The sequence below is a fragment of the Delphinus delphis genome, chromosome 20 (genome assembly GCF_949987515.2).
Source record: "Delphinus delphis chromosome 20, mDelDel1.2, whole genome shotgun sequence".
NCBI lineage: Eukaryota > Metazoa > Chordata > Mammalia > Artiodactyla > Delphinidae > Delphinus > Delphinus delphis.
The window spans coordinates 45,644,853-45,666,355 of record NC_082702.1 but is presented as its reverse complement, the minus strand read 5'-3'; the positions used below and the strand labels follow the sequence as shown (position 1 = coordinate 45,666,355).

The 21,503-nt window shown below is 44.6% G+C and overlaps 1 protein-coding gene across 1 annotated transcript in view; it reads right to left on the bottom strand.

Annotated features, from left to right (window-relative positions):
* The window catches only part of HYDIN (HYDIN axonemal central pair apparatus protein), a 432,285-nt gene that overhangs the window by 78,157 nt on the left and 332,625 nt on the right, over positions 1–21,503 (bottom strand). Inside the window, 5 exon segments of the mRNA XM_060000506.1 lie at positions 2,003–2,623; positions 5,015–5,177; positions 7,045–7,186; positions 9,411–9,594; positions 11,288–11,425. Coding sequence (XP_059856489.1) covers positions 2,003–2,623; positions 5,015–5,177; positions 7,045–7,186; positions 9,411–9,594; positions 11,288–11,425 — 1,248 coding nt within the window.

Genomic DNA, 21,503 nt, shown 5'->3' with positions numbered 1-21,503 from the left:
TAACTGCCTCCCTGAGTGAGCACAGGACGCTCAGACTCTCCCTCCTTTCTGTCAACTTTCTAATGCCCTGAGATGGGCTTGGGTCAGGGACAGCATGTAAAGGGTCTCTGACACAGCTCTGCAGGTCCTTCCAGATCCCCACGCCCCCAGACCCGGCTGGGGCTCTTGCCGTGGGCTGCGGGCTCCCTCTCTTATCATAACGCTTGTCATTTTATTATAACTGTCTGTCTTTGCCAACTGGACTGTAAAGCCCATTAGGACCGGAACCAGGGCGATATAGCACATGGCCTAGCACACAGTAGGCACTCAAAAACAATCTCCGTTTAAAGAGACCAGCTCCTCAGGTTCTGATGTCTATAGCATAGAGTTGTTTCATTTATTTTCAGATCCCCTGTTAATTTTTCTTTTACCTTTAAGTGTTCTTTCTTTCCAAAGGTGAAAGAGAGTTAGGGCTGGAGCAGGTCATATACAGAAAAGAAGAAGAAAAAAAAAAAGACCCACCAAAGGTTCTGGGAATGGGTTAAAAGATGGGAATGAAGAGAAAAGTAAAAAAAGAGACTTGAGAGAGAGACAACTTATCCCTATAGCATTTTCCTATTCTACTCTGATATATGATAAATGAGAGCATTCTCCAGAGCAGATGGCTTGAAAATCTAGTAGTAACTTCCTTCTCAGCTTGTAAAACCCTGCGAATAAGGATGCTATCCCCTGATTAATTGTTGTCATCACAACAATTAGGCCATCTGAGTGCCCATTCTATGGACTATATGGGCTGTTAGGCCTAGCAAGTAACTACCTTCATGTAATCTTGTGTTTCTAATTCTCTGGGTCAGACAGCAGAAGACACTTCCTGACTAACATGTAGCTAGAGTTAACTCCCAGGATTTAGAACGTCTGTGAGGAAAGGGATGAATAATTTGTACCACTTATTAAATTAACAGAGGCAGGGAGTTCTTTAAGCTACAGTCTGACCTAGGACTCCTCTCTGGCTCCACTCCCTACCTTTTAAGGTTGCATCTAGTTTCTGATAAAAACTAAACCAGAGGGACTTCCCTGGTGGCGCTGTGGTTAAGAATCCACCTGCCAATGCAGGGGACACGGGTTCGAGCCCTGGTCTGGGAAGATCTCACATGCTGCGGAGCAACGAAGCCCGTGTGCCGCAACTACAGAGCCTGCACTCTAGCTCCCATAAGCCACAACTACTGAGCCTGTGTGCCACAGCTACCAAAGCCCACGTGCCTAGAGCCCGTACTCCGCAATAAGAGAAGCCACCGCAATGAGAGGCCCGTGCACCACAACGAAGACCCAACACAGCCAAAAAAAATTTATTAAAAACAAAAACAAAAACAAAAAAACTAAACTAGAGGTGGGCAAACTGTGGCCCTCTGGTGAAATCTCACTTGCTACCTGCTTTTGTAAATCAAGTTGTATTGGAACAGAGTCACGCCCATTCATTTACATATTGTTGGGGATCAAGACAGAGACTGTATGACTTGCAGCCTCAAATATTTGCTTTCTGGCATTTCACAGAGAAAGTCTGTCCCTGGACAAAAGGCTATCGTAATCATCCCCTCCAAACCACTGCCAAAGGGGCTTCTAGATATGCAATGGTTTTGTTTCTAGCAACAAAAAGCTGTCTGGTAGTATAATTTCTGTCACTGGAGGAAGCCTGTGGGAAAGAAATTTTAGAATAGTTGAGCCACTTGCGTCACCCCAAAGTATACCTGCCTTGCCAACCCCCAACATAAGACTGTCAATGTTAAAAATCAACTTTACAGGTGGCTTTTTACGAGGCTAGATGGAATAGCTGAGATCTGTGGAACCCTCTGTGGATGTTTCACCACATAGAAAAAGGTCCTTTTAGGCATTATTGTCTTATATCCAAAGGGGCATCAGAGATTAATGGAATAAAGGGGATATGGATTTTGTGTTGAAAGCAACACTTTTACGAGGATTAGCACCACACAGCTCCCTGGCTCCCATCCTGGAGAAGAGCCTGTACCTGCTCCGCTTTGGGAAGCCTGTCATTCTCCAGGGCCTGCTTCCAGCTCGAGCCTTTGGAGTCGGGCATCTGGATGTTTATGAAGGGCACACCGAGATCCTTCTTCCCTTCGTGGTCCTCCTCCTTGCTCTCGCCCCCCTCGCTGCGCTCCTCCTGCGTGCGGAGCTTCTCTAGCCGCTCCCTCTCGGCCCTCGCCCGCTCCAGGCGCTCCCTCTCCGCGCGCTCCCTCTCCCGGTCCTTGCGGCCTCGGCGACCACCCGACGACGACGGCGGAACCTGGCGCTGGTCGGTTCCGGACTCATGGCTCGCATCCTCGGCCGCGGTATGATGCAGCAGAACTCCTTCCTTCCGGTCCCAGTACGTGAGGATGTTCTGGATATCCTTCAGAGACAACTCATAGGTCTTAAACTTCTGGGCCATGTTCTTGTCAGTGTCCTTCCAGAAGTCCCCTTCGCTGTCCTCTTGTTCCTGTGCAAGAGGAAACCCAAGCATGCTGATATCTGACAGCTGGTTCTTCTTCTTCTTGCTCAATTCTTCCTTCTCCGCAGCCACCTGCTCCCTAACAGAGACTTTTCTTTCTATTGCGTCATTCTTCAGCTCTAGTTTGGAAAAAGTAAGAATCTAGGAGGCAAAACACATAAATTATTCTTAAAAGAGTTCTTTAAGGGAGAGCAAATCGCATAAAGAAGAGCAAGAGGGTGTTTAGTTTTGTAAGAAGGCCTCATACAATTCCAGGCACCTCGTATTCACACTAGGGCTGTGCCTAAGAATCGCCTGGGGGCCTTTCTCAAAATAGCCGTTCTGTGGTCCTTCCTTGTCATACAGCTGGCTGGGGCCTGGCATTATGCACTTGGTAAAAGGTGCACAGCAACTGTGATGTGCACTTGTGGTTGAGAGCTGCTGTTTTGAAGGATCAGCGGGAAAGGATCCCCAAAATGATCCTCTCTTCGGGAGAGGCCAGAGTGTAGAGGTCCAATCCTGGTCGCACAGCCTGCTAGCTGTGTGATCTTGGGTGAGCAATTCACATCTCTGTCCTATCTGTATAATGTTGATAGTAATATTAATAAGTACCTCAGAGGACTACTGAAGATTAAATGTGTGAATACATGTAAAAAGCTTATAATAGCGTCAATCCCAATTCCTCCCACCCCACCCCTCTCCCCCTTGGTATCCATACATTTGTTCTCTATGCCAGTGTCTCTATTTCCGCTTGGTAAATAAGGTCATCTGTACCATTTTTCTAAATTCACATATATATGTTAATGTATGATATCTGTTTTTCTCTTTTTGACTTACTTCACTCTGTATGACTCTCTCTAATTGACACATATACGCTGTTGATACTATGTATAAAATAGATAACTGATGGGAACATACGGTACAGCACTGGGAACTCTGCTTATGCACTGTGGTGTCCTAAATGGGATGGAAATCCCAAAGGGAAGGGATATATGTATATGCATGGCTGATTCGTTTTGCCGTGCAGTAGAAGCTAACACAACGTTGTAAAGCAACTATACTCCAGTAAAAATAATTTTAAAAAAGCTTATAATAGTGTCTGCCGCAGAGTAAAGGGTCTCTTAATGTCAAGTTATTAAAATTATACAGGTTATGTATATAATCAGTATTGTTGGGAACAGATGGGGGTTTAGAATCTGGCTGCACTCCAGCCTTTTAAACAAACCTGCATTTATATAATGAAGCTGGCATAGAGAAGCCAACCTTATTCTCTTTCTTACTGCCCTTTTAAACCTGCTTTGTGGGCTCTGATTTTCTCTTCTCCAATGAACTCCTCTGGGAGGCTTCAAAGGCTTTTGGGTCATTCTTTGATGACATAAAGTCCAGTTCAGTCTAATGATCACTGTCTGCAGTACAGCCCAGTGACAGCTCTGTTCCTGCCTAAGTTCAGGCTTGGAGGCAGCGGCCCAGGTTGGCTACTCACCTCACCGCACTGCATCAGCTCCTCCTCCACCTGGCCCTCTCTACAGCCTTGAGAGAACCGCTGGCAAGGCTGTCTGCCGGCGGGGCGGGGGTGTCTCACCGTAGTTGTGTAGGGAGGGGAGGGGCTTGGCGCCTACTGTATTATTCCCCATCTGTAGGTCACTGCCAAGACACTGAGAGTTCTGTTTGGACACCCTGTTCTAAGCAGAAGTGGATTTTGCATGGACGAATAGGCCTGCCGAGGGGAGGACTTGTACCTGGAAGGTTGCGGGAGTCTGAACTCCAGGTCTGCTGTTTCTTGTGCCTGTTTTGGTGCCGAAGTTCTGTGCACTCAGACCCTGCTCCTTCCTGAGCTCTACCTGATGGGGATCCCTGGACACGGAGTCCTTTGCCCTTATGTCTACCTCCTGGGATCGGTCTGCACCTCGTCTGGGAGTCTGGCTTTAGTTTCACCCTCAGAACTCTCGATGCTGGAATGGCCGCTGTGCACACCAGCTAGCCACACCCCTTGGCCACCAGCGCCATCCTGGGCACAGCTCTGGCCGTTCTGCCCTTCCTGTATCACGGAGGGCAGAGACGTGACAGCTGAGCTTGGCAGGCTGATAAACGCAAGGACAGCTTATGCTGGAGCATCTCCCTTGACTGTTGGCAAGGATCAGCCCTTGGTTGAACACACTGACTTGGTGGCTCACTGGAGGCAACTCTTTCCTACTAGCCTATTTAGCACCATCCAGGGGACTGCAGGGGACAGTGGAAAGAGCCAGGTCTGTGCTCACACACAACCGGTATGGCTTTATCCTGTTCAACCTCAGATGGGGTTCATGTCTATGAAGCTCCGAGGGACAGCAGGACGCAAAAGGGCAGGATTAGGCGAAGCATAAGACAGCCCTGGAGGCAGAGTCAGTGATCAACAAATGTTGGTCCCTTTCCTCCTACCTTCTGCACCACCACAACATCTACACAGTCTCGGGTCAGTTCTTTGGAGGGGAAGTGTGCTGGGCTGACTGGCCGGGTGCAGTGGTGGACCCCTCTGTGCCTGCCCTTTGCTAAGGGATGAGTGAGGGCTGCTACCTGCCGACTTGGTGTCTGAGATTTCTTCACGGGCTGCTCCTCCTTCACGGGTCCCTGCTTTGGCTTTTTGTTCCTCCGTTTTAGCTCATCTTCTTCCTTCTGCCGCTCAAGCTCCTGCTGTAGCTTCTTTTCCAGCATCTCCTTTGACAGTCTCTCCAGCTCCCTTCATCAAGCCAGGCAGAGAAAACAGAGTCCAGAGGCCCTCCTGCCCAAGCCCCTCCCCTGCCTGGGATCACGTGGTGGGAGGACATGGGGCAGAGCTTTCTCGGGCATAAAAAGAAGGAACAAAGAAAGCTGGGTATACAGGAAGGAAGGAAGAAGGAAGGGAGGGAAGAGAAGGAAAGAAGGAAAGAAAGGAGGAGAGGACGGCTCACGTCTATCTTTGAATGGTCATTCAGCAAAACTGATAATTGAAGCTCAACTAAGTGGAATTCTCAACTAATCTGTATTTCTATTCCAAACTCCTTTCACAGGAGAGTGAGGCAAGGGCTGGAAATAAGCTTGATGTTAGCACTTTTAAAAAGCAACTTTCAAAGATCGTTCTGATATCGGTACAGATGAGGCCCAGCTTCCTTCCTACACTCACGTCGTAGGTTTAGATAAGAAGAAATGGTGTTTTTAAGAGCAGTCCCCACCCTGGCTAGCTCGGAGCCATGGTGCTGGAGCTGAAGGCCACATTCCTCTCTTTCCTTCTCTTTCTTTCCTTTCCAGCTATGGATTCAAACGTGTTTGCCCTGCTGCTAATGGCAGAGAGGGCAGCAAGCCTGGGCACCAAGTACAAACAAGAGTGGAGGGGATAGCATTTCTGAAGATATGAAATCCATCTATTTTCATCTCTGGGAATCCCTAGTTGTCCCCAGCTGCTGTGGCTCTCTGTCCACTGAAGTTGACTCATCATGACTTCATTACTTCGTGTGTGTGTGTGTGTGTGTGTGTGTGTGATACAGACAAGTCACTGCTGACCTTGGAGGATCAGATTTGCATTTCCTAAGTCCACTGTGAGATGAACGCCTGAAAGTAATGAACTGGATGAGAAAGAAAAGCGACTCCTTTGAAATCCCAAAGCTGGGATTTGCATACGTCTGGAGGACTGGGCATATTTACAGTAGACCATGCAGGAGAAGAGATGAGGGTATGTGTACTGCATACTGCAGAGGACATGAAAGCTCTTTTGGGGCCAGTGGGAGGAGTCTGGAGGTGGAGGGAGAGGACAGAAGGGGGTTAAATTGTAGGCAGGCATCTTGGCCTTCCCCCTCCAATGTTTGGAATCCTAAGGAGGGATAGGAAATAGGACCCCCTCCCTTGGCATGTTTGAAGACCTGAGGGCAGAAAGGACGTATTTCTCGCTGTCCACCTGTATCTGAGATGGCCCGAGATAGTGGCCTAAGTGTCTTGGGTGGTGTGGAGGGGATCCAGTCGTTCCTGTGTGGTCCCCAGGGATAGGCACAGAAGGTGGCTGAGAGGACTGGCTTGGGAGCCTGCCCAGGGTCTCTGATGAACTGCCCAGGCTGAGGATCAAGTGAGAGAGGCGGTCAGACCTCAGGGAATGGACAGCACCACCAAAGGCCAAGATGGTAGCCAGGGAAGGAGGAGAAATGGCTGAGTTATGCAGGGGCAACCACCATGCCCATGTCACAAGAATGTCCCCTGGGTCACCAGCTGTGGATACCTGAGCACAGAAGTTGATGAGTCACAATTGTCACGGGGAGCCAGCAGGAGCCCCAGGACAGCACAGGGGCCAGAAGCCCCTCCCCTCATCAAATTACATAACCTTTCCCTGAGTCCCAGCTGTCTCCAAGAAAGAAGGAAGGAGAGGAGAATGGAGACCTGGCAAGGCTGCAGCAACCAGCACCCTGGATGTGTAAGATATGTGTCTCTGCTCTCAGCAATTCATCCTCCTGGGTCTCCTGTGGCCACTGCTCCCCCGCTCCTCCACCCCGGATGACCACGGTCTCTGGGATGGGCCGTGTGCCTGACGGAAGTTGCTCCCCGGGGCTGCGCTTCCGTTCTGACAAGCCCCTGACACTGACCTTCTCTTCCTCTCCCGGAGGGCCTGCTGAACCTCTCGATTGAACACTATTTTCTCCTCCTCCGTCAAGGCATCATATTCTTCCTCATCCATGTTTTGCAGACGCTCCTTCTCTCTCTGAAGCGCTTCCCTGCGTTTGTGTTCTGTCGGGGGAACAAACAGGAAGGTGGGGAAAACTCACTCAGCAGCTTTGGCTGCAGGGGTCCCCTGTGGTTTAGCTCTCAGCCTAAACAGGCTGCGGAGGGTGTGTGACAGTGAGAGGTGGCTGGTGCCACAGGCGGCATTCCTAATCGCTGGTGGGGTTTCCTGCATTCACACAGTTCCCAAATTGGTTTCCATCTGTGGCAGGCTGAATAGAGGCCCCAGAGAGGTCCCCGTCCTAATACCCAGAACCTGTGAATATGCTAGCTTACATGGCAGAAAGGACTCTGCAGATGTGATTATATTAAGGACCTTGAGTTGGGGAGATTATCCTGGATTATCTGAGTGGGCCCAATACAATCAAAGAGGCCCACTAGAGGGAGGCAGGAGGGTCAGGCCCAAGAAGATGTGACGAAGAAGCAGAGGGAGAGAAGCAGATGTGACGATGGAGGCAGGGGTCAGAGAGCTGCGAGGCAGGGACCACGAGCCAAGAAATACAGGCAGCCTCTAGAAGCTGGAAAAGGCAAGGGAAAGGAGTCTCCCCTAGAGCCTCCACAGGAACGTGGCTCTACTGACACCTCAATTTTAGGACTTCTGACCTCCAGGACTGTAAGATAATAAATCTGTGTTAAGTCACCAAGTTTGAAGTAATTTGTTATAGGAGCAAAGTAACATACCACGCACTGACTTTACCTATTATTAACATATGCCCCCAAAGTGCTCAGGGCGAAACAACCACTTGCAGACCAAGGGGAACCGCCTTCCACACCCTACAGGTCCTGAGGTGTGGCTCACCCTCGGCACGAAGGCACTCAGCTTCTTCTGCACCTTCACCAGCACCACATTCTCACCTGACATTTCTGTAAGGTTGAGCTTTGGCCTCGGAGATCTACATCCTGAGTTCTTTCTCTGACACTTACCGAGGGATAGTAACAAGTCAGAATGATAATTCCTCCTTCATAGGGCTGTTGTGGAGATCAAATAAGCAATCGTGTAAGGTACCTAGCCCAGCGCCTGGCACATTCATAAATGTTCAATAAAAATTAGATTTTAATATAATAATATTGCTACTGTACGCTCCCTCTGGATTTTTAAAAATGATTCAGGGACTAGGAGTCCATATGGAAACTGTGAAAAACTAAAACCTCAATCTACAGATGATTGAGAAAATGAAAAGAGATACTTTTTTCTAAAAGTTGATCACTGAGGGGAAATGAGCTTTCTGGAAAACTAGGAATCTAGATGTTGAAATACTGCCGAGAGATGCCTGGTCGTTCTTTCTAATTTTTCTCTGCATGAGAATAAAAGGAAGCAATCTTTGAGTTCTGTTTAAGAACTAAGAGAGCTCAGTGTTTGCAAATGTCTCCTTAAATGGAAAAGCATTATGATTGGTGTAGATTGTTCTAGAAGAGGGAAGTAAGGCTGAGTTAGGAAGGGCAGTGATGCGGCAAGCTGGGTCTGCTTCTGACTCAACCAGGAACTTAAGCTAACATTACTTTCTTTGTGTGTGTGTATGTATTTTTCAATCGTTGAAAATTTTTTCCAGGCCACTGATGTAATGACAAAAAAGAAAAGGGTTCAGAGTTACACAGATCTTACTGATTTGCGATGTGACCTTACACAAGACTTTGGATACCTCTGAGCCTCATTTTCCTCATCTGTAGAATTGGGGCAGCAATCTTCATAGGGTTGTTGTGAGGATTAAATGACCCAAAGTGTCATTTAAAGACATTTACAGTGTACACCATGTCTGCTGCAGTGCCTGGTACACAGTAGGCTAAGATGTAGAAATTGTTTCATAAAGTGATCAGCACCTCTGGTCTTACAGGAAATGCACAGTTGACTTAAAACCGACAAGCTAATGCGTCAACTGAGTCAGGATGGGACCTGTGATCGGGTCCCCTCAGCTAGGCTGTAATTACAGAGAAGATGAAGGGATGCAGTGTGATGGGGGAAAGAGGAAGGTGCCTGCAGTCAGAAGATCTGGGTTCATCCTTCCTTCTATAATCTCTCAAAAGGTCACTTGTGTCTCAGTTCGTTCACATGAAAAGTAGAAATAAGAACTCCCAGCCACCTTCCAGGGCAGAGGCGGGGTGCCAATGAGATGGCAAATGTAATAGTTTCATGTAAACCATGACATGGAAGGACTGTAAAAAGCCTAGAGCTCTGTTTAAAGGAAAGACCTGTAGGGCTTGGGACGGACAGCCTAGGAGGGTATGGGCTTGCCTTCTTGCTCCTTTTTGGCCTTCTCCTCTGCCTTCATGGCTGCATAATCTTGGGCCACGTTGATGACATAGATATGCTCCCGGGTGCCAATGGCCTTCAGCAGGCAGAGGAGAGCCGAAGCCGCATTCTGAGCAAAGAGCGTCTCCAGGCTGTCAAACACCACTCCTCGGTAGCAGTCACTCAGCTGAAACCAGAGAGCAGAGACAGTTACTGTGGCCACAAGATCATCTGTTCTCTAAGGAGAAAAGTTGCTTGTTCTTTTGTTGGTGCTTTTACTGGTGCTGCAATTGGTTCTGCAGACCTACTGGGTCTGGATGAAAATCCCATTCAACTGCCCTTCCACCTGCTAGATTCCAGGGGCTGTAATTAAATAAGAGAGAAAAACAAAAACATTTTAGCAGTCATGAAAGATCTTTACCATACATATTTGTAGAGTAAAGGATTTATTCTGTCTCTATAGAGATAAAGAAGACAAACTAAATGTTAAAGCGAGGGTCTGGGAAGATCCATGAAGTACAGGGAAGGAAGATGCAAAGGAAAGGTGTCCCCATGCAGCAAGGGCAGCTGTAGCAGATGGGCCATTTGTATCTTCCTTAGTGGTATTCCTGCCTTGGAGTGTAATGGTTTTGATAACATTAGCTATTGTAGAACAGCCTTGGCTGTGCAGCAGTGTTACTTAAAGTGTAGTGCACAGACTAGCCACCATTGGCTAGGAACTGAATACTACCAGTTTTTGACGAGACAAGAATCTTGTGTCAGAAAATCAACTACGACAATCAGTAAATACACTATTTAGTTTAGCTGCTGGTTTTCTTTGCCTTGTAGGAAGGCTTTGTCAATAAAGGAAGCAGGGCCAGCTCCGCATCTCATCAGAGGCCAGTACTTTGAGTAGCACGGCTCTCCTGGCTTACTGTGGGCTTTACCAATGATTCTCAGCCTTTATCTGGGTGCAGGAAACACCTGCACACTTACTAGACCGCTTAGCTCAAATCACCTGAGAGCAACAGTACCTTTAATGCAGTAGTGAGTTCAGACCTTAACACGAATCACTTCTGGTGATGACATTCCTCCTCTTCCGGGAAACTCAAGTCTAATTTTGTTATATTTAAATGCGCAATTAATAGTGTGGCCCATTTTCGAAAACCAAAGCAAACACAGAACTCTAGGACACGGTGAACAATTTAGTTCTCTGTAAGCCGTAAGCAGCAAACACTCCCAAATCCTGCGGATCTAGTTTTCTTTTAACTGTACACCACTTATGAAAAATCAAAGCAAAAAGAAACAGTTATTGTGCTTCTGATTTTAACAGCAATATATCATTATAAAATAATTCAGAAAGGTATGAAGGTTATAAACCTATAATCTTGCTATTCAAAGATAACCACAGTTAACATGTACTTTAAGTGTTTTTACTATGTGTATGATATACATTTGTAAATATTTTTAGAGAAATATAATTGTGCTTTACATACTACTTCATAATCTGCTTTTTTCAGTTAACAACATATTGAAAACTTACCTTTACCACAATTAACATAGCTCCAAATTCTAACTTTTCATGGCTCCACGTTATAATTTTTAACATACCACTGTAGGGCTGTACCATGAGTCTGTCTTTGTGTGTGTATGTTTTGAAGGCGCTACCTTCTGCCCACTGGTCCTTTAAGGTGAGTGGCTTCAGGCAGCAGACTGAGCCAGGGTCAGAGACTGACAAGGGCTGTGTCCAAAGGACAAAAGAGGGTGAAGAAACCCATCTTTCCTCTCCAAGACCCCTGGGTTCTGAGCTGCTGTGGGTGGGTGATGGCTCAGAATCTCAGCCCACAGCATGGGGACGATGTGTGAGCCCTGCATCTCTGTGCAGGTGGGTGTGGACGTACCTGAATACGCTCGGCCAGGATCTGAGTGAAGAGCTCCTCAGGGAGCACGCAGCTCACAAGCCCGGTATCACCTCCAATACTGGTGCTGAGGCTGAGCCGGCGCTGTGTGGGTCCTGAGGGGAGAGGGCTGGAGGAAATCTGTTCAGAGAAAGAAGGATCAAGAGTTAGAACCCAGCTTGGTGTTCCAACAACTCGTACACTTACGAGCCATGTTACCTCGGGAAAATCATCTCATCTCTCTGGGTCTCATTTCCTCATCTGTAAAATGGGGATTGCACTGTAAAATGGAAGATTCCTATCTCACTTAAAAGAACTGCTGTAACCTTCAAGCAGGAACACTGTGGAAGGTGCTTTATACGTGTACCGAACAGCAAACATTTGTTCGTGCATTCAACAAATATTCATTGAACACTTTTGATGCACCAGGGACCCCTCTAGTACCAGGGATACAACCACAAACGAGGCTGGCAGTGTTGCTGCCCACGTGGTCCTTGTGTTCAAATGGGGGGCGGGAGACAGAAAAGGAGCACATGAATATACAGATCACTGATATAATATCAGATAGTGATGAGTGCAAGGAAGAAAACAATCAGTTAAGGGAATAAAGAACCATGACAGGGTTTAACAACGGCTATTTAGAGACCAGATCCTGAGAGATGGGTCTTTGTGAAAGGGAACAGCAAGGTCCCTCATCATGAGTGTGCTGTGGGTGTGTGGGAAGCACACAGGAGCCCAGGGCGACTGCAGCTGAGTGAGCAATGGGGAAGATGGTCAGGCTTAAAGTCGAAGATACAGTCAGGCCAGAACATGCAGGGCTTGCAGGACGGTAAGGAATTTGGATTTTATTCCAAGTATTATGGGAAGTTGTTGGCAAGTTTGAGGCAGATAAATGATCCTGTTTTGCTTTTTAAAAGACCACTCTACCTGCACAGGATAACAAGAGTGAAGCAGGAAGATTAGTTAGTTAGATATCTCTGTGGTCAAGGCAGCAGATGATGGCGGCAGGGACAAGGACAGTCATGATGGAAGTGGCTGATACAGGGTATATTCTGGAAGTAGAGCCAATAGGATTTGGCAAGAGATATGAAAGAAAGAGAGGCATCAAGCATGACTCCTTGAGTTTTGACCTGAGCAAGTTGGAAAGTGGTGAAGTTATTTATTAAGACAGGAAAGACTGAAGGAAGAACATTTGCCTTCTCTTGTTTTGTTTTTTTGGGGGTAAATAAGTGTTTTGTTTTTTTGGGGGTAAATAAGTGTCAATTTTTGGACATATAAATTTTGAGACATCTTGAAGCCATTCAGTAGAGATATTTAATGTGAGTTTGGATATATGAACCCGAGCGTGGGGAGAAATTAGAGCTGGAGATAGAAATTTAAGAGTCATAAGGATACTGAAAATATCTTTAAGAAATGAAGTGGATGAGATCATCTATAAAGAAAAGAGTAGATAACTTAGTCCTAGCCTACTCTGAAAACCTAGGAATCTGGAGGAGATGGAGAAACTGGGGGAGTGGAGAGAGTCATTAATGAGGCAGATGGGAAAGTAGAAGCGCATGGTGTTCTGAAATCCAAGTAAAGAAAGCGTTTCCCGGAGGAGGGGGTTATCAGCTGCCAAAGAGGTCACGTGAGGTGAGGACAGAAAACTGGCCACTGGATTGGACAAGATGAAGGTCAATGACCTTGAGAAGAGTAGCCAGTGCCGTGGTGAGGACAAAGGCTCACTGGAATAGGTGGAAGAGACAATGGTGGTGAGGACAAGGACGCAATCATCCAGCAACCCTTTGGAGCAATAGCTATGGAGAGGAGCTGAGAGATGAGGTAATACCTGTAGGGGGATCTGGGGCTGTGGGAAAGTATTTTAAAGTTGGGAGGTAATGCAGCATGCATAGATGATGACAGGAAGGATTCAACAGACAGGGGAGATAAACAAATGAGAGAGAGGACACAACTGCAGGGATTGAGCCCTTGAATGAGAGAGAAGGGGTGGAGTCCAGTGCTCATGTGTAGGGGTAGGATTTGGATGAGAGCAGGGGCAGGCTTTGGATGAGAGCAGGGGCAGTTACTCTGGGGCAGGGAAGGCATAGCACCAGGTGAGAATGAAGGTTGGCTGGTAGGTTTGGTGGTTGGAGGATAAGGTGGTTGTCTTCTGGTTGTTGCTGTGCTCTCCATGAAGCCAAAAGAGAGATCAGTAGCTGAGAATGAGAAAGAGGAAAGTGTCTCAGAGGTTTGGAGAGGGGTAATGGCAATAAAACAGCTATCTTGAAGAGATGGAGGGCAAATATACTAGGGCAGATCTGAGAGTCCACTTGAGATTTGTGGTCTTAAATTTATTTATTTAATTTTTAATTTATTTTTTTATACAGCAGGTTCTTATTAGTCACCAATTTTACACACATCAGTGTATACATGTCAATCCCAATTGCCCAGTTCATCACACCACCACCACCAACCCCCCTGCCGCTTTCCACCCTGGATGTCCATACGTTTGTTCTCTACATCTGTGTCTCTATTTCTGCCCTGCAAACCGGTTCATCTGTACCATTTTCTAGGTTCCACATATATGCGTTAATATACGATATTTTTTTTTCTCTTTCTGACTTACATCACTCTGTATGACAGTCTCTAGATCCATCCATGTCTCAACAAATGACCTAATTTCGTTCCTTTTTATGGCTGAGTAATATTCCACTGTATATATGTACCACATCTTCTTTATCCATTCCTCTGTCGATGGGCATTCAGGTTGCTTCCATGACCTGGCTACTGTAAATAGTGCTGCAATGAACACTGGGGTGCATGTGTCTTTTTGAATTATGGTTTTCTCTGGGTATATATGCCCAGTAGTAGGATTGCTGGATCATATGGTAGCTCTATTTTTAGTTTTTTAAGGAACCTCCATGCTGTTCTCCATAGTGGCAGAATCAATTGACATTTCAACCAACAGGGCAAGAGAGTTCCCTTTTCTCCACACCCTCTCCAGCATTTGTTGTTTGTAGATTTCCTGATGATGCCCATTCTAACTGGTGTGAGGTGATACCTCATTGTAGTTTTGATTTGCATTTCTCTAACAATTAGTGATGTTGAGCAGCTTTTCATGTGCTTCTTGGCCATCTGTATGTCTTCTTTGGAGAAATCTCTATTTAGGTCTTCTGCCCATTTTTGGATTGGGTTGTTTGTTTTATTAATATTGAGCTGCATGAGCTGTTTATATATTTTGGAGATTAATCCTTTGTCCGTTGATTCGTTTCCAAATATTTTCTCCCATTCTGAGGGCTGTCTTTTCGTCTTGTTTATGGCTTCCTTTGCTGTGCAAAAGCTTTGAAGTTTCATTAGGTCTCATTTGTTTATTTTTGTTTTTATTTCCATTACTCTAGGAGGTGGGTCAAAAAAGATATTGCTGTGATTTATGTCAAAGAGTTTTCTTCCTATGTTTTCCTCTAAGAGTTTTATAGTGTCCAGTCTTACACTTAGGTCTCTAATCCATTTTGAGTTTATTTTTGTGTATGGTGTTAGGGAGTGTTCTAATTTCATTCTTTTACATGTAGCTGTCCAGTTTTCCCAGCACCACTTATGGAAGAGACTGTCTTTTCTACATTGTATATCCTTGCTTCCTTTGTCATAGGTTAGTTGACCATAGCTGCGTGGGTCTATCTCTGGGCTTTCTATGCTGTTCCATTGATCTATGTCTCTGTTTTTGTGCCAGTACCATATTGTCTTGATTACTGTAGCTTTATAGTATAGTCTGAAGTCAGGGAGTCTGATTCCTCCAGCTCCGTTTTTTTCCCTCAAGATTGCTTTGGCTATTCGGGGTCTTTTGTGTCTCCATACAAATTTTAAGATTTTTTGTTCTAGTTCCGCAAAAAAATGTCATTGGTAATTTCATAGGGATTGCATTGAATCTGTAGATTACTTTGGGTAGTATAGTCATTTTCACAATATTGATTCTTCCAATCCAAGAACATGGTATATCTCTCCATCTGTTGGTATCATCTTCAATTTCTTTCATCAGTGTCGTATAGTTTTCTGCATACAGGTCTTTTGTCTCCCTAGGTAGATTTATTCCTAGGTATTTTATTCTTTTTGTTGCAATGGTAAATGGGAGTGTTTCCTTAATTTCTCTTTCAGACTTTTCATCATTAGTGTATAGGAATGCAAGAGATTTCTCTGCATTAATTTTGTATCCTGCAACTTTACCAAATTCATTGATTAGCGCTAGTAGTTTTCTGGTGGCATCTTTAGGATTCTCTATGTATAGTATCATGTCATCTGCAGACAGTGACAGTTTTACTTCTTCTTTTACAATTTGTATTCCTTTTATTTCTTTTTCTCCTCTGATTGCCGTGGCTAAGACTTCCAAAACTATGTTGAATAATAGTGGCGAGAGTGGACAACCTTGTCTTTTTCCTCATCTTAGAGGAAATGCTCTCAGTTTTTCACGTTTGAGGATGATGTTTGCTGTGGGTTGCTCGGATTTGGCCTTTATTATGTTGAAGTAGGTTCCCTGTATGCCCACTTTCTGGAGAGTTTTTATCATAAATGGGGGTTGAATTTTGTCAAAAGCTTTTTCTGCATCTATTGAGATGATCATATGGTTTTTATTCTTCAATTTGTTAATATGGTGTATCACGTTGATTGATTTGCGTATATTGAAGAATCCTTGCATCCCTGGGATAAATCCCACTTGATCGTGGTGTATGATCCTTTTAATGTGTTGTTGAATTCTGTTTGCTAGTATTTTGCTGAGGATTTTTGCATCTATATTCATCAGTGATATTGGTCTGTAATTTTCTTTTTTTGTAGTATCTTTGTGTGGTTTTGGTATCAGGGTGATGGTGGCCTCATAGAATGAGTTTGGGAGTGTTCCTTCCTCTCCAATTTTTGGGAAGAGTTTGAGAAGGATGGGTGTTAGCTCTTCTGTAAATGTTTGATAGAATTCACCTGTGAAGCCATCTGGTCCTGGACTTTTGTTTGTTGGAAGATTTTTAATCCAGTTTCAATTTCATTACTTGTGATTGGTCTGTTCATATTTTCTTTTTCTTCATGGTTCAGTCTCGGAAGCTTATACCTTTCTAAGAATTTGTCCATTTCTTCCAGGTTGTCCATTTTATTGGCATAGAGTTGCTTGTAGTAGTCTCTTAGGATGCTTTGTATTTCTGCAGTGTCTGTTGTAACTTCTCCTTTTTCATTTCTAATTTTATTGATTTGAGTCCTCTCCCTCTTTTTCTTGATGAGTCTGGCTAATGGTTTATCAATTTTGTTTATCTTCTCAAAGAACCAGCTTTTAGTTTTACTGATCTTTGTTATTGTTTTCTTTGTCTCTATTTCATTTACTTCTGATCTGATCTTTATGATTTCTTTCCTTCTGCTTACTTTGGGTTTTGTTTGTTCTTCTTTCTCTAGTTCCTTTAGGTGTAAGGTTAGATTGTTTGAGATTTTTCTTGTTTCTTGACGTAGGCTTGTATAGCCATAAACTTCCTTCTTAGAACTGCTTTTGCTGCATCCAATAGCTTTTGGGTCATCATATTTTCATTGTCACTTGTCTCTAGGTATTTTTTGATTTCCTCTTTGATTTCTTCAGTGGTCTCTTGGTTATTTAGTAGTGTATTGTTTAGCTTCCATGTGTTTGTTTTTTTTACGTTTTTTTCCTTGTAATTCATTTCTAATCTCATAGCGCTGTGGTCAGAAAAGATGCTTGATATGATTTCAATTTTCTTAAATTTACTGAGGCTTGATTTGTGACCCAAGATGTGATCTATCTTGGAGAATGTTCCGTGCACACTTGAGAAGAAAGTGTAATCTGCTGTTTTTGGATTGAATGTCCTATAAATATCAATTAAATCTATCTGGTCTATTGTGTCATTTAAAGCTTCTGTTTCCTTATTTATTTTCATTTTGGATGATCAGTCCATTAGTGTAAGTGAGGTGTTAAAGTCCCCCATTATTATTGTGTTACTGTCGATTTCCTCTTTTATAGCTGTTAGCAGTTGCCTTATGTATTGAGATGCTCCTATGTTGGGTGCATATATATTTATAATTGTTATATCTTCTTCTTGGATCGATCCCTTGATCATTATGTAGTGTCCTTCCTTGTCTCTTGTAACATTCTTTATTTTAAAGTCTATTTTGTCTGATATGAGTATTGCTACTCCAGCTTTCTTTTGATTTCCATTTGCATGGAATATCTTTTTCCACCCCCTCACTTTCAGTCTGTATGTGTCTCTAGGTCTCAAGTGGGTCTCTTGTAGACAGCATATATATATGGGTCTTGTTTTTGTATCCATTCAGCAAGCCCATGTCTTTTGGTTGGAGCATTTAATCCATTCATGTTTAAGGTGATTATCAATATGTATGCTCCTATTACCATTTTCTTAATTGTTTTGGGTTTGTTTTTGTAGGTCCTTTTCTTCTCTTGTGTTTCCCACTTAGAGAAGTTCCTTTAGCATTTGTTGTAGAGCTGGTTTGGTGGTGCTGAATTCTCTTAGCTTTTGCTTGTCTGTAAAGCTTTTCATTTCTCCATCGATTCTGAATGAGATCCTTGCCAGGTAGAGGAATCTTGGTCGTAGGTTCTTCCCTTTCATCACTTTAAGTATATCATGCCCTCCTTTCTTGTTTATAGAGTTTCTGCTGAGAAATCAGCTGTTAACCTTACAGGAGTTTCCTTGTATGTTACTTTTTCATTTTTCCCTTGCTGCTTTCAATAATTTTTCTTTGTCTTTAATTTTTGCCAGTTTGATTACTATGTGTCTCAGCGTGTTTCTCCTTGGGTTTATCCTGTGTGGGACTCTGTGCTTCCTGGACTTGGTGGCTATTTCCTTTACCATGTTAGGGAAGTTTTCGACTATAATCTCTTCACATATTTTCTCTGGTCATTTCTCTCTCTCTTGTCCTTCTGGGACCCCTATAATGTGAATGTTGTTGCATTTAATGTTGTCCCAGAGGTCTCTTAGGCTGTCTTCACTTCTTTTCATTCTTTTTTCTTTATTCTGTTCTGCAGCAGTGAATTCCACCATTGTGTCTTCCAGGTCACTTATCCGTTCTTCCGCCTCAGTTATTCTGCCATTGATTCCTTCTAGTGTATTTTTCATTTCAGTTATTGTATTGTTCATCTCTTTTTGTTTGTTCTTTAATTCTTCTAGGTCTTTGTTAAACATTTCTTACATCTTCTCGATCTTTGCCTCCATTCTTTTTCCGAGGTCCTGGATCATCTTCACTATCATTATTCTGAATTCTTTTTCTGGAAGGTTGCCTATCTCCACTTCATTTAGTTGTTTTTCTGGCGTTTTATCTTGTTCCTTCATCTGGTACATAGCCCTCTGCCTTTTCATCTTGTCTATCATTCTGTGAATGTGGTTTTTGTTCCATAGGCTACAGGATTGTAGTTTTTCTTGCTTCTGCTGTCTGCCCTCTGGTGGATGAGGCTATCGAAGAGGCTTATGCACGTTTCCTGATGGGAGGGACTGGCGGTGGGTAGAGCTGACTGTTGCTCTGGTGGGCGGAGCTCAGTAAAACTTTAATCCACTTGTCTACTGATGGGTGGGGCTGGGTTCCCTCCCTGTTGGTTGTTTGGCCTGAAGCGAGCCAACACTGGAGCCTACCCAGGCTCTTTGGTGGGGCTAATGGCGGACTCTGGGAGGGCTCGCACCAAGCAGTACTTCCCAGAACTTCTGCTGCCAGTGTCCTTGTCCTCATTGTGAACCACATCTAGCCCCTGCCTCTGCAGGAGACCCTCCAACACCAGCAGGTAGGTCTGGTTCAGTCTCCCCTGGGGTCACTGCTCCTTCCCCTGGGTCCTGATGCGCACACTACTTTGTGGGTGCGCACCAAGAGTGGAGTCTCTGTTTCCCCCAGTTCTGTCGAAGTCCTGCAATCAAATCCCAGTGGCCTTCAAATTCTGATTCTCTAGGAATTCTTCCTCCCGTTGCCGGACCCCCAGGTTGGGAAGCCTGATGTGGGGCTCAGAACCTTCACTCCAGTGTGTGGATTTCTGTGGTATAAGTGTTCTCCAATCTGTGAGTCACCCACCCAGCAGTTACGTGATTTGATTTTACTGTGATTGTGCCCCTCCTACTGTCTCATTGTGGCTTCTTTGTCTTTGGATGTGGGGTATCATTTTGGTGAGTTCCAGTGTCCTCCTGTCGATGACTGTCCAGTAGCTAGTTGTGATTCTGGTGTTCTCGCAAGAGGGAGTGAGAGCATGTCCTTCTACTCCACCATCTTGGTTCCAATCCCTGTGGTCTTAAATTTAAATTAAGACCATTCAGGAAAGATGACAGTTTTTTCTAGCTACGTTCAACTGCCCTACATGGAGGAGGTGGAGAATTGAGAGTACAATGAAGGGGAAGGGGAAAGGGAGCACCTATAGTGATGGACCGTGAATCCAAACTGAGTAAGAAAGGAAATGAAGGGGTCGGTAGGCAGTGAAGATGTGAACTGGAGGTTTCATTGGGACCCATTATTTACCAGAATAGGTCATCTGGAAAGTTAGAAGATGGTTGTCAAAAAGTAGGATGTGTGATGTAGAGATCACAAGTCTACAGGCCACAGTGAATAAGGTCTAGAATATGACCACGGTAGTGAGTAGATGAGGAGGCCGTGGAATTGAAGAGTCAGGGTGTTGGATTAAATATTCAAAAGATTAGGATTTCAAACTGGTGAATGACCTTATATTACAGGTCATTTCTTCATCATGTGACATAGTACACATTTCTTCCCATTTGCACCATGACTAAAATTTCCATCATTGAAGAGTTCATGCTTTAGGAGAGCTTCAAGAAAACCAAACAGCCATCTCTAGGAAAAGCACTCTGACAAGGCAACAGCTGTCCAAACCACTTGATCCTGTAACACTGGAGCAATGCTGGCAGACACATGTGCAGTGCGGGTGGGGGAAGGTCTTTGAACTCTGATTTCTACTGTGATATTGAACAGGTTTTAAGTTGCTATTTAGATAGGAGTCAGAATTGGGATTTTCTGCTGCCTTTGATATGTTCTAAAAAGCTTCACTTTACTATCCAGATTGGCAGAAACAAACCAAAGAAAATCATTTCCCATGATACCATATTTAATAGAAATATATGGGTTCAGTTCATCCATAAACATCTAAGTAAAGAATATTCTATTAGATCTTGGAGAAGAGGATTAAAAGGATGATGCTCCAAAAGAAACTGAGTCAACGGTTTCAGTTTTCAAGGTGCTAGAAGAACATGCAACTGAAGTGAAGATCATGTGACATCATCTGGCATAAATCCCACCCCATGGATGCCCCATCCAACCAGCATACCTCCTCTTACATGAAGACCTTCACCTCCACTCTGTCCACATGCCCCATCCAGTGCTCTACTTGCCCCACCAACCCGCCATTGACCTGCCCCACCAACACGTGTGATTCTCCTCTCCTCTGCTCCATTCACCTCAGCAACCTTCTCTGAAATGTCTACCTCTCCCATTCCCCCTATACAGCACTCTCAGACTGAAGCAAGACCCACAGACCCTTTTACTCTTCCTATTTCTCCCATTCTATTGTCCTTCTTTTAATTCCTTCTCTACCTAGGCCAGATTTCCTATACTGATGCGACTCTCAACTCCCTTGACGCTTGTTCCGAGCACACCCCCACACCTGCAATGATGACATCTTCTCTCTCTGCCTCTGAATAAGGGCTGCCAGGGGCTGCTTAGGGAAATCTTACAAGCGTGAAGTTATGGCTTCACATCTTGCCTGGGCCATCAGCACTCTCAACTATCTTTTCTTTTGTCCACCACCAATTTCTGGTTCTGTTTTTACAGTGGACACATCAGTGCTTTCTTTATCATTCTTCTCAAGCATGCTATGCAACCCAACTTCCTCAACACTGCCCACAAAGACCATGCATCCTGCACACATCTTAGGGCCATTCAGCAAGACCTTCTCCAACCTCCATTTTGGTACCCCTACAAGTAGCTGTATCTACTTTCACCTTTATTGACTCTAGAGGAAGATGGCTCCCAACTTCCTCAACTATGCTTAATCCTGCCCTCCCTGTTTCTTCCTGGAATCTCATTCCCTCTTGGGTAGATCATCACCTTATACTTCTCCAGGAGCTATCTTAATAGACCTCGTTGTGTCTCCACCTCCTTTCAGAGAAAGAACTCACTGACTCTGGGTTTGCTCCTCTAATGACTACTTGATCTTTTTTCCCTTTTCTTCAAATATCTTAGAAGCCTATACTCATTTGACTCG